This window comes from Typopeltis vanoorti, chromosome 12, assembly GCF_054136105.1.
Source record: "Typopeltis vanoorti isolate ZY-2024b chromosome 12, IOZ_Tvanoo_1.0, whole genome shotgun sequence".
In the NCBI taxonomy this organism is placed as follows: domain Eukaryota; kingdom Metazoa; phylum Arthropoda; class Arachnida; order Uropygi; family Thelyphonidae; genus Typopeltis; species Typopeltis vanoorti.
Genome location: NC_143560.1, coordinates 23,960,965 through 23,974,944, shown reverse-complemented (window position 1 = coordinate 23,974,944; position 13,980 = coordinate 23,960,965). Strand labels below are relative to the sequence as shown.

The 13,980-nt window shown below is 37.4% G+C and overlaps 1 protein-coding gene across 1 annotated transcript in view; it reads left to right on the top strand.

Annotated features, from left to right (window-relative positions):
• LOC150100631 (fibrillin-1-like) overlaps positions 1–13,980 on the top strand; it is a 1,594,375-nt gene that overhangs the window by 528,666 nt on the left and 1,051,729 nt on the right. Inside the window, exon 21 of the mRNA XM_090401848.1 lies at positions 6,319–6,447. Within this exon, the coding sequence (XP_090257974.1) occupies positions 6,319–6,447 (129 nt within the window). The remainder of the gene's footprint in view (positions 1–6,318; positions 6,448–13,980) is intronic.

The window sequence follows — 13,980 nt, the reverse complement described above, 5'->3', positions numbered from 1 at the left end:
ATTACATAGTCTAATTGATACTATTTTATCTTGCCTGGTGGGATCCATGTATATCTTCTTCTTTTTGGTTGTTCAAAAGTGTATTTGCTATGGTTAGGCTATGGATTTTGCAGAATTCGATGAGTCTTTTTTCTCTGCCATTCTGTTTGCATAGTCCAAATTTACCGATAATCTTCTCCTCTCCTCTTCTCGCTCTCCAATAACTGCATTCCCATCAAGATCAAGCTTTCTTGATCATTTACTCTCATCAATATTTCTTCCATCTGTTCATATACTTCTGTTTCCTCGTCACAGTGTCTTGTTGTTGGAATGTATATCTGTATTAGGACTAGGTCTCTTGGTTCTGCTTGAATCTTAATAGGGATTATTCTTTCATTATATCTCCAAGGATAGTCTCTGTATCTCAGTCAGTATAGACAAAGCCCTTTGGTTGGAAAGACCTAGCTTTGATTCCTGTCCATGATGTGAGGAACCTTTATCTGATCTCTTTTGACTAAAGGCGAGTTAACTGATCTCATACAGAGGTCGAGGGTTTTTCCACCGAGGATCTTGGGTTTTTCTTCCTTCAGAACAGGCAAACTGGCCCTGTGAACACATGCACAGATCTACAGCATGAAGACTTACAACAATGTGGAAGAGAGAGGGATCTCACCACATTATCCTTACTCCTGTAGTCAACCATGAGTCACATCATAGCTGTCCACTTCCTTGACAGAGATGACACAAGATAATGGTGATGATATCCCCCAAATGGGATTAATCTTATGTTCTGATTTCTTATTTACATGGAAGCTGAACCTGCTATGTCATTTGGTGAAAACCTGAGTAGATCATTCTGTCATCCCAACTGCAGAAATCTCCACTGTCCGTCCATCTTACCTCACTAAATCCATGAATGTTAATGTTCACAGGTGATGATATCCCCCAAATGGGATTAATCTTATGTTCTGATTTCTTATTTACATGGAATCTGAACCTGCTATGTCATTTGGTTAAAACCTGAGTAGATCATTCTGTCATCCCAACTGCAGAAATCTCCACTGTCCATCCATCTTACCTCACTAAATCCATGAATGTTAATGTTCAATCATCTCGTGTCCATCTTTAAGTTTCATATTTTTCCACATTGCTTCATAAATCTCACGTTCCAAATACCCATTTTTCAGGGATTTTACTGGTTGAGTGCTGAGAGGGCCCTACATTAAAGACTCTACAGCAAACACATTATCCACATAGTGCAGCCAGATCGGTTTGAGTGTAACTGTATTGCATGCTTTATTTTCAAAATGTTCCATGTAGAAGTTAGCTAGTGGGGGGGAAGGGAAGGGAGTGAACCTATAGCAGTCCTCTCCAACTGTTTATATATTTTCCCTTTTCATAAGAAATAATAGGAATGAATGGTGAATTTAAAATAATTGTTATATCTGAGGGGAAATGTGGCTTAATAAGGTCAAGGATTTCTGCCAAAGGTACGTTGGTGAACAATGACGAGATGTCAAGGTTCACCATTATGTCTGAATTTGTCAAGATTACATTTTTTGTTCAAGTTTTTAAAGTGCAATGATTTTTTTTTAATAAAAGAAAGAGAGCTGCTTGTGAGAGAGAAAAGTGATTTGGATAAATGTTTGGCCAGTTTGAAGATAGGGCTGTCTATGCTGTTGGATAAAGTGGGGGTTATTAGATTTATGAATTTTAGGGATCCATATATCCTGGGTAGTTTGACATGAATAGGTTGAAGTTTTTTTTTGGTAATTTCTTTGGACCAAGTTGTAACTATTTTAATAGTTTATATAAATTTTTCTTTTGACTTTTGGTAGGATCCCAATCTGTAATCTGATAAATAGAGGAGTCCTTAAGGAGATGATTCATTTTTCTTCTCCTTTGGATACTCCTTCACATAGAATTAAATGGAAGAAGGCATTGGTTTTACACAGACATCACTATAGGTCTGAAAGACTATTTTTAGAAGCAACATCTGCTATGAAGCATCCCCCCCCCCCCAACCAGTGCTAGTGAATGGAGAATGCACTGGCAGTGGTATTTGGTCTTCAGAGCAGGGATGATAGTTTCTAGACCTGCCCCCCCCCCCATGCACCAGCAGTGATAACCTTAAAGAGCACACTTAGAGATTCATAACCTCTTTGATTGCAAGGGTATAGCAGTAAAAATGGAGTAACTGCAGGCCAGCCTTCAGATACTACATTGTTGTAAACTTGTCAGTAACAAGTCAGGAGGTTTTCTGGTCAAATGGCATATAATCCTTCTGCCACATATACTTTGCAAAATCATGCTGGAGGAGGGAGCATCTAGGTATGTGGGAGGCACTGTTGAGTCCAATGATATGTTATTATTATTCTTATCAAGTCAAAGGACATATTGCAGGAGGTCACTCTGATGCAAAAAGATCATTGAGCCATCCTGAAACCCATTTACAGTTTCTGTACTCATCACACTTTCAGGCAACTCATTCCACTCACCAACTATGCTCCATACAAAGAATGATACTCATTCCTTGTTCACACCCTCCTTATGTAGCTTCCAGTGATGTCCTCTCATTGTATGCATGTTTCGTCTACTCTATGAAATATCACCCCCATATTAATCTGGTAACACCCTCTCACCAACTTATATGTCTTAATCATATCCCTTCCCTTCTCATATCCCACATTTTATAGACTGATTACCAACTTAGTGAACCTTCTCTGGATCATTTCTAATATATTCCCATCCCCTTGAAAAAACAATCATTGAAATCTGCACATAGTAGTCCATAAGCAGCCTGATAAAGGCCATATACAAAGGAACCATAACCTCTTTGCTTCTACATATCATAGTCCTCTTCATCATTGCCATTATCTAGTGTGGTGTTCTTACAGTTTAGCAACATAGCCATAAACTTCAAATCCCTGTCCACCATCACTAAGCAATCTCTCATTTCTTCCACTTCTTTCAGAATTGCTGTATTAATTGTATACTGTGCATCCAGACCTGCCTACCAAATTTCAATACCTTGCATTTTGCAACATTAAACTGATAGCTCCACTCATTTACCTACTCTCATAGCCTACTGAAATCCTCCTGCAAAGCCAAAACATCTCCTCTGCTCATCATAATTCTTCCCAACTTTACATTATTGGCAGGCAGTGCATATCTCCAGTTAAGCCAGTCCCAATAGCATTAACATACAAATTCAACAGTATTAGTCCTAAAACAGACCTCTGTGATCTGATAGTAAGGAAACCAGAAAAGGTTCCTTACTATCAGATTCTATATGCTATGCTAATAGCATGAAGAAGAAATTAAATTTATTATTCCATTCTCAGTTGAACAGAGATGTTTCCTTACTATCAGTAATCTGATATTATGTGGTACTACCATATTTGTCATCTACATTATCCTGAGCTCAGCACCTCCATATACTACCCTCCAATACCTGCCAACTAGCCAGCTACTGTCCTATCCATGATGAAAGTTTATTTTGCACATCCATCCCTTTCAGTTTATATACAGTTCAACAACTCAAGCATGTTGATTTTCTGTCAAATGCCTTTGCAAATTCCCTTTCCTTTGTCCAACTCTCGTCACTAATATAAAATGTCTGTAGTAAGGAAACTTCTCTGTTCAACTGAGAATGGAATAACAAATTTAATTTCTTCATAATTCTATTAGCATGGCATATAGAATAGCATTGATATGAACTGGGAATCATATTGCTAATATTATTTCAAGAATCCACATCTAACTTGCTAGCTCCTCTCTCCCTTCAAAAAAAAAAAAAAACCTCTTTTAATCCTACATTTCTTAGTTATAAAAATCTCTTGAACATGTTGATGATACTATATGTGTGAAAAGCAATATTCATTCGATGTCAAAAGACCATTTGGGAATATTTAAATAGGCTAAGCTTGTACAGTTAAGTGGAATCCTGTTTTAATGCCCGTAAATGTAAGGCTTTTCACCTTGAAAGACATTTCTTTTAATACTTGGCATATATTTATCACAAGAAAATTGGAGGCTAGAGTTATCTCAGGAAGAGATTTCTACTTGTTCAGATGATTGAGGTATTGTCAAAGTAAAACAAAAGGATTCCTTTTGATGAGAAATAAGACAGGAATGAGATTTACAGGCATTGAATTAATGAGGTTGTCACAACATTAGTGAAGTATGGTTTAGAGTTCATGGTTGGGAAAATAAATATGTATAGGTCTTAGTGATTTGTGATGGTCAAGCTTTGTCAAATGTGAAAGAGGAATGCATTATTTTTTGGCAGATGAGGGTAATGTTATCTGTGAGAGTCAACATGGATTTGTTAAGGGACACTCTTTCTTTAGTAATATGATTGCCTTTTATAATAAAGTGACAAGAGATATATAAAGTTGAAGGCAAGGCATATTCTGCCATTTTTTTATTTTTATTTTACAAAGGCATTTCACAGGGTACCACATGATAAGCTGATATTTAAGTTGCAGCAATTGGTTTAGATGTCAGGTTAGTGAACTGGATTCAGGATTGGCTATCTGATAGGTATCATACAATTGTGTATGAGGAGGGCCATATCAAGGAGGCAGAAGGTTACAAGTGGGGTCCCCACAGGGCTCAATACTGGGACCTGTGTTGTTTAATCTTTAAATCAATGACATTGTCAGTGGATTGCAAGGGGATATTCAGCTGTTTGCAGGTGATGTGAAGCTGGGAAAGATTATTAGTAATAGTGCAGATGTAGTAACCCTGCAAGAGGATTTGAATAAACTGGACAGGTGGGCAAATTAATGGGTGTATCAGTTTAATGCCATTAAATATAAAGTCTTGAAGTTTGGGATACATCGATGGGAGGCAGCATACTCTGTGGGAAGAGCTGTACTGGAGGAAGTAGGAGAGACAAGAGATCTGAGGGTGATAATTGATAAAATCTGAAATTCAGGAAAAATATTGCAAAGGTGGTGAAGGTAACCTAGAAGATTGCTACAATACTGAGAAGGATGCTGACCTGCAGAGATAAAGAGTTGTCATTCCATTGAATAAAGCCCTGATCAGACCACACTTGGACTATTGTTCTAAAATTTGGTCACCAGGATTTGAGGAGGATAAATTAACTGTAGAAAGGGTACAGAGGCAGATAACAAAGATGTATCAGGACTGTATAGTATTAGCTATGAAGACAGGTTGAGGGAATGTGGACTGCATAGTTTGGTAGATAGAAGAAGGAGAGGTGAAATGATTGAGAACTTTTAAATTGTTGAGAGGTGGGTTACAGGGTTGATACTGGGGAGTTCTTTTGCTTGGTGGAACAGAGGAAAGGAGTGAGAACAAGGGACCATCCCTGGAAGTTATGAAAGGAAGCTGTGAGCAAGAGGGTGAGGAGTGGTGTCTTTAAATGGAAGGGAGTTGAACTGTGGAATGTATTGCCTGATAGGGTGGTGAGAGCATGAACAGTGTGCATTCAAGGAGTGATAGACTTTGGAGATTCAAGGATAGACTTGGTGTTTTCTAGGATAGGTCTCCCATGATGAATCTTTTGACTACATGGAGGCCTGAATCATAATAATAATAATGTTCTTATCACTAAAACAGTTCAAAATATTGCAGTCAACTGGAGAAGATCATTACTGGTTAGTCTACACATGAACTGCTATACCCAGATTTGGTCACTTGATTTCCATTGAGAAGAGGGTGCTCTGGAGAAGTTCCAATATTACCAACTAATGCAATATCAGGACTTTGAAATATTGGTTATAAGGAAAGGAGGCAATGTAAATTGCGGAGTTTAGGGTTAGATTGAAAACATAAGGAATAAAGGTATTTTTTTTTGTGAGAAGTTTTACCAGATTGATATGCTGAACTGCTGGCACATGAAACATTTACAACAAATTCTCTCTTCATTCTTGCTTTTGTACCCCAATGTATAAAATAAAATTTGAGGGGAAGATACCAAGAGCAAGATCATAGAATAGGTAGAGAGACCAGATAAAAACAAGAGAAACCTGAACTGGCACACTATTCATTAAGAAAGAATTTAGAAGGATAGAAAGAAATGGAGAAATTTTGATCTGCCTGACCCAACAGTTTCTTTCAGAACAGTTGTTGCCAAAGAAAGAAAGATATATAGTGGATAATATACCATTGTAGGATAGAGAAATTTCCTGCAATAGGTTCTAGAATTCTATAGAGGCATTATGTAATTATAATAATAGAAATTAACAAAATATTAGGAATTTAGAACAAGAAATATTTTTCTGTTTATCATTTTGAAGTACTATTGTGTTAAAAAAATAAGTTTATTGTCTTGCCCAAGTTAAGTTTAATCCTGGTTTCTTACAGATGTGAATGAGTGTGAAGTCTTCATAAATGTGTGTCAGGGAGGTGGTCTCTGTGTGAATACCGAAGGCTCATATCACTGTAACTGTCCACCTGGGTTAACGCTTGATCCCAGTGGAGTAAAGTGCACTGGTGAGTTGTAAAATGTAATATAAACATTAGTATAATATTATATATATATATATTATTTAAAAATAATAATATATATATATATATTTATTTATTTATTATTTAAAAAAAAATATATATATATATATATATATTTTAAGGGGATTAGCAGGCCATGTGTGCTCAGCATGATAGCAAGATGCAAAAAACCAAAATATGCAAACTTCAGAAATAAGAGTTTACTTTCAGAATCAGAATCATGTGCATTACAAAACACTCCTAAGTTATAAATTGACTAAAAAAAAATGGGAAGAAAAAGCTTGCTGAATTTTGGGGACTGTCAATCTTTTGACCAAAACAACAACAAAAACTAATTTTTTGACCACTTCTGAAGATTGCATTACGAACGTTAAGACACTAACTTTGATCATTTGGGAATATTCTTACTTTCAGTCATTTGACTGAAAGTCATCTCCTTTCATTCTTTATAATTTGGTTGTTGAAAAATACCTTGACGAGCAGAGACAAGCAAGTTATTGTACCTCTGTACCGAGCCCTGATAAGACCTCATCTCGACTACTGTGCCCAGATTTGGTCATCTCGGTTCCTTCTTGATGGGGAGGAGGTGGAGAGGATCCAGAGGCGAGTGACTAAGATGATAGCAGGTCTATGGAATGAACCATATGAGAACAGGTTGAAGATTTGTGGGTTGCAGAAACTAGTTGATAGGCGGAAAAGGGGAGATATGATTGAGACATTCAAATTGCTAAAAGGATTCTATAGGATTAATTCAGAGGATATTTTTGAGATCAGGACTGGTGGTGGGAGAACTAGGGGACACCCATGGAAGCTGGGCAAGAGCATGGTTAGCAGGGATGTTAGAGCTGGGTTCTTTACTTTTAGAGTGGTAAATGAGTGGAATAAGCTGCCAGAGTCTGTTGTGGATGCTATGACAGTGAGCGAGTTCAAGGCAAGGTATGATAGATACTGTGAGAATGTTGAACAGTTGTGTGAACATGATGTTTAGGGCCTCCCTCGATGAGTCTAAGGACTCCCTGGAGTAGCCCGTAATAATAATAATAATGCAGAGTCTAAATTTTAAGCAGAATAATGGTTCCAATTCTTCTTAGAATGGACACTCTATGAGTAGGGACACCAGAATATGAAGAACCTAGGGTTATTATTATTATTATGTGACACTTCCAGAGAGTCCAAAGACTCATCAAGGAAAATATCCCCTTCCAACTACTAACCGTGCTCAAACTTGCTTAACTTTTTGCATGAGCCATTAGTAGCAGAGGCTCTACTAATCGACTAACATTTGCTGGCAAATTACTAAAGTTTTAAAAGAGACTATGGGAGCAGAGATCTTTCCCTTCATGCTGTAAGTGGAAGTGCCTTATCATGTAGTAAAATATGTCAAGCTGTGTGAGAAACTACTAGAAGGTTTTTCTGTACAGGGAGAACCAAGTAATACCTATTATAATAGCTATTACCAACCATAACCATAATTATGGTTATGATTGGAATCCAGTTGTGAATGGTTAGAATTGAGAAATTTCCCAAAGATATCATGAAGCTGATGATGACATCATCATCATCATGACATCTTAATTTAGATCTTTGCAAAATGGGGGAAAGTGAGTAACATCAAAAAAGAGTATCTATTTAAAAGATCTGAAATGGTTCTCTGATGAAGTAACATTTACCATGGATATGAATATACCGCCACTCAACATTGTCAACTTCGGACTTCGATTGTGATAGTGAATTATTCCTGAGTACAGAGCAATTATCTTCATTGAGGCTTGACTGACCATCTGGGCATCAATTACTCCCAAGTCAAGGCTTCAACTCTGTGATTATCGGACACATCTCCTGCCAGTGTCTGAAACATTGCAGAAAATGCAGCAACACTAAACACTGAATAATTATCTGTTCCCTGTAAACTTTTCAGAATGTGAAGTAATTTTAACAGACAATTCTTAACAAAAAAAAATTTCCAGAAATTGTCAAACAACTCAATGGGGAGAAACTTTTTGTGCATATTGTCTTGGGGAAGAAAAAAAAAAAAAGAAAAGAGGCAGCAAAATCTTCTTCATTAGAGCCATATATCCAGTGTCATCTACCTGACTAAACCTACCTAGTGAACCTCTCTCTTTGCGGAAAACTGCAAATAGAAGAACTGGAGAATGGAGGAAAACTGGAGAAGATCCACCATTAGCAAAACCAGTAACTAAACCACACATGAAAGACTCAAACTAGGGTTATCAAGAAGAAAGATGGGCTAGTTAAGAAAAATGGAGGTAGAAAAAACTAAAAGCAAGACAACTGCATGGAAAGGCTTATGTGTTCATCATACATGTTGCTTTATTTTTAGCGGTATTGATGAGAACACGGATTTATAAGAAATAATTACTCTTTATTAACTTATTGCTATATTTCGCTGGTATTATATCCAGCTTCTTCAGAGCATGAAAACAGTTTCTCACAGTATGCAAAATAACAACAATCTGGATAACAGTGGGACTAGTTTAAACATTTGCAACAGGCAACACAAAGACTAAAGTCCTAATTAGGCACCATCTATGTTGGGGGAAAGGGGGGGGGGAGAAGAGAAAGAAGGTATTAATTAGGTCTTGAGATAAATTTGGGAGACAGTCATCTTAAGACCTGATTAATACCTGCTTTCTTTCTCTGTTTTTTTTTTCATTTTTTTTCAACATAGATGGAACTTTATTAGGCACTAGTGTTGCCTGTTGCATTTGTTTAAACTAGTACCGTTGTTATCCAGATTGTTGTTGTGACAAACTGTTTTAGTGCTGAAAATGCTGGATATAATATCAGCAATAAGTTAATAAAGAGTAATTATTTTCTTATAAGTCTGTGTTCTCATCAATACTGTTAAAAATAAAATAACATAAAAGCAAGACGGACAAAGAAATATGAATCAATGAGGGAAATTTCATCTTTGGAACTAGAAGAATCTATGAGCTTGAACCCCCTCTCTCTCAGAATGTATTTGAAATCTCATTTCTCAGTGAGGAAAAGATCACAGATTTGAAGATAAAAAAAAAACAGCAATCTCAAATTCAAAGTCTTGTGGTAATTTTATGCTCTAAATTAGATTCAAGAGCAGAATAGTAGAATGCACTGTTTTCCCCCATACACACCACACAAGTAGAATCCTTCATAAAATGTATTAAACAACTCAAGATGAAAGATTAAAGCCAGATATAACTTACTAAATGATGCCACCCATCATGCCTCTCTCACTTGAGAAGGCTCCAAAATCAATCTAAACAAGAGGTGCAGAAATTTATGTTAGCCTTTAGCATCAAGCTTATGTTCTTTCAAAATAACATATTTCTATTGATTATAAGCATGATTGAAATGCCCTGCCTGAGGGTGTGGTGTCTGCAGGGAGTTCGAATGTGTTTAAGACACGGTATGATGAGGTGTGTGTGTGTGTGATAAAAGGACCTCCCAGATGAGTCTTTGACTCCATGAGGTCTTGGGGTAATAATAATAATAATAATAATAATGAAGGAACAAAATAATAAGTGCTGTCTTATCATTCTGATATGACAAGGTACTTATATATATATGCAGCTCCTCCCCTTCCTGTGAGACTTCCTTATCATGTAAAGGTATTGCAGAAGGGTGTATCTTAGCCAGAGACATGAAGTACCTGGGCAAAACAATAAAGTTTATTAACATGTATTTGATGAATAATCTCCTTTGTTTAATTTCCCAACCAAATTTTTTGCAGCATACCTTTAAAATTTGCAGAAACTGCATCAAGTTGTGTTAGCTGTTTTGAATAATTGTATGATATAATTGGGAGCTATTATAAATGGTGTCAGTGATAGTGTTTTTGGAATATTCTTATTCAGCAATGCCCAGTTTCATAAAACAAAGGATATTTCATATTTTTAAAAATATATGATATTTTCATAAAAAAAATTATAATAGACTTATAGAAAAGAGTAAAATAATTTATATAATGAAGAATAAAAAAAAATAAGTGACTAAGTGAACTTATTCACTTCATAAGAGTAAAAAGTGAATAAGTAAATGTGTATTGATAGGTAACAGTATTTCGTAATGGGAGCTAGTGTCACCAGTAGTCAAAAAAACTTGCATGGAAGTGTTAGTCACGATAACAAAGAGATGGTAGTAGAAGAGCTTGAGCAACAGCTGATAAAAATGAAAAATAAAATAAAGCATCTGAAAGATGAGATTAAACATCTAAAGAAAAGATTGGCTGATGTGAATGAGAAGGAGGAAGTGAGTATTACAAAGGAACAGTCAAAGGATAATTGTATATCATTGTATTCTGCCTTGATCATTAGAGATGTGTTTACTAACAAAGTACACACAAAACATGTTTTCCTGGTGGAACATTGAGACAAATAATTGATGCTTTGCAGACAAGGAAAGTGTAGGCATCAGAATTAGTGGAGATTGTGGGTGCAAATGACTTCGTTGGTGAAAAAAAGAATGTTGATAGAGACATTATTATTATTATTATTATTGTTAAACAAGACCTCATGGAGTCAAAGACTCATCTAAGAGGTCCTTTTATCTCACACACATCTCATCATACCTTGTCTTAAACACATTCAAACTCCTTGCAGACACCACACTCTCAGGCAAGGCATTCCAATCACTCACAACTCTGCATGAAAAAAACCTGCCTCTCACTCCCCTACTCACACCCTCTTTATACAGTTTCCAGTGATGACCTCTGGTTCTCCCCTGATCTCCCACTATTCTCTGTAGAACTTCTCCACCATTGATCCTATAACAACCCCTTACCAACTTGTAGGTCCCTATCATATCTCCCCTTTTCCTTCTCTCCACTAGACTCTGCAAATTACATCTTTTCAATCTTTCCTCATACTCAACAACATTCCAGAGGTCAGAAACTACCTTAATCAGTCGCCTTTGGACCCTTTCCAACATCTCTTTATCCTTCTGAAAACCAGGTGACCAAATCTGGGCACAATAGTCCATGTGTGGCCTAATCAAAGCCTTATACAATGGAACAAGAATCTCCCTACTTCCACACGTCAGTGTCCTCCGCATCATTCCCAGAAGCTTTTGTGTTGTCTTCACAATTTTGGCGATGTGTCCCCTAAATTTTAGATCCTTATCCACTATCACCCCCCCCCCAGATCTCTTATTTCCTCTACTTCCAACAATATATTCTCACCAAGCATAAATTCTGCATCCCATCTTTGTTTTCCAAATTTTAAAACCTTACATTTCGCAAGAGTGAACTCACATCCCCATTTGCTTGCCCAATCACTCAATTTATTCAAGTCTTCTTCCAAGGCCACAACATCTTCACTACTCTTTATGGTTCGTCCCAACTTTGCATCATCCGCAAACAACTGAATACCTCCGCCCAAATCTTCGCCAATATCATTAATATAGTTAAATAGTAATGGCCCTAAAACAGACCCCTTGAGGCAGTCCACTAGTGACTTTCCTTTTCCTGGATATTGCACCCCCATACACAACTTGCTGATACCTATCAGATAGCTAGTCTCCAATCCAATGCATTAATCTAATATCCAACCCCATCTGCTCTAGTTTGACTGCCAACTTATCATGAGGTACTCTATCAAAAGCTTTTGCGAAATCCAAGTATATTACTGTGTATCCTTCTCCTCTGTCCAAGGAAGCATTCACTTTATTGTAATAAGTAAGTAGATTACTAAAACATGACCTCCCTTTAGCAAATCCATGCTGTTCATCAAAGATTATACCATTGTTGTCAGTCCAACTCTGGATCCTAGTTCTCACAAGCTTCTCCAACAACTTAACCACAACACCTGACACACAGATAGGCCTATAGTTTGATGCTTGAGTTCGATCACCTCCTTTATGAAGTGGCACAATCTTGCCCTCCTTCCACTCTTTTGGAACTTGACCAAGTGCAAGACTCGTATTAAAAAAATATGTCAAGGCAGGTGTCAACTCTCTGGCACATTCCTTCAGAATATGCGGTGATATATTATCAAGTCCCACAGCCTTATTTACATCTAGTTTACTCAACTCCCCAAACACCTCTTGCTCACTTACAGTCAGTCTCTCCTCCCCATCATCAACTGCTCTTAATCTCTTCATGAAGTCACAAACACAATATTGAAAGATCGTTATGAACTGCTCATTAAGTATCTCCACCACACATTCTGCAACAGTTGTCTTTATACCATTTCCTCCAATCAATGTCATCCTTCCATAATCATTCTTTCTTTTGCTGGCTACATATCGAAAGAACTCCCTAGGATTCTTTTTGGGTTCATTAGCTAACTGCTGTTCATACCTCTCTTTAGCTACTCTCACCAACCAAGCCACCCTCCTTGCCTGGTCTTTGTAGACCTCATGAAATTGGTTACTTCCACTTCTCTTATGCTGCCTCCACAATGCCCTTTTTCTCTGTATTGCATGCTTAATCTCTTTATTCATCCATCTCACACCTACCTTATTTAACCTTCTCACACATGGTATACATTTAGACATTGCATCTACTAAGAAGTTTTTGAAAATCCCCCAAGCTGCATTGATCTCTTTTCCACCAGCTAACTCCTCATTCCATGCTACACCTGCAAGCTGTCTCCTGAGCTCTTCATAATCACCCCCCCCCCCACGTTGTAGTTCCACATATACCCTTTTTTCACAGGGGTCCTTGCACTGCTGGCAACCACCTAGGTAATCACCTCATGGTCACTTTCATCAATTGGTGGATGATTTGACACCTCATTGATAATTACATCCTCCGATGAGATGACCAAATCCAAGATCCTTAATCCTCGGGTGCCCTCTGTTACATACTGTCTGAGGTAGTTATCCCTCAAAAACTCAAGAAACTCATTTTCTTTACTTCCAGTTGCTATCTCTTCATTCCAGTCTATATTGCCATAATTAAAATCACCCATAATGATCACCCTTTTCTTATTTGCTTGGCTTATTTGACTATACATTTCACTATCACCACCATCCACATTACCAGGTCTATAACAACATCCCCCCAAGTATTTGATTCTATTTACCTCTATCTCACACCATACTGCCTCAAAACCACTGGCCCTATTTCCCCCTTGCATCTCTACCTTGTATGGACATAACTCTTTCTCTATCATCAATAGCACTCCCCTCCCTTTTTACCCCTTCTATCCTCACGAAACACATCATACCTTTCCATCTCTATTCCTGTCAGGATGTCGTCCTCATCTAACCATGTCTCACTTATTCTGACAATCTCTGGGTGCTCAGATGCAATTAGTGCAACCATTTCATCTGCCTTGTTTCTTATACTTCTAGCATTGGTATACAAACACAACAGCTCATTTCTGGATCTACAACTAGTTCCACTGATACCACTCACTCGATGTGATTTCTCCATGCTGGACTGGGGCCATTTCCCTTTCTGCTTCTTCATTTTAGAACCCTTTGCAATTCCATCTGTTTCCTCTTGATCCCTGGTCCTCCCATTATTTTCCTGCCTACACATGCTCTCACCTCCTCTTGGAGCATCCACCTTTC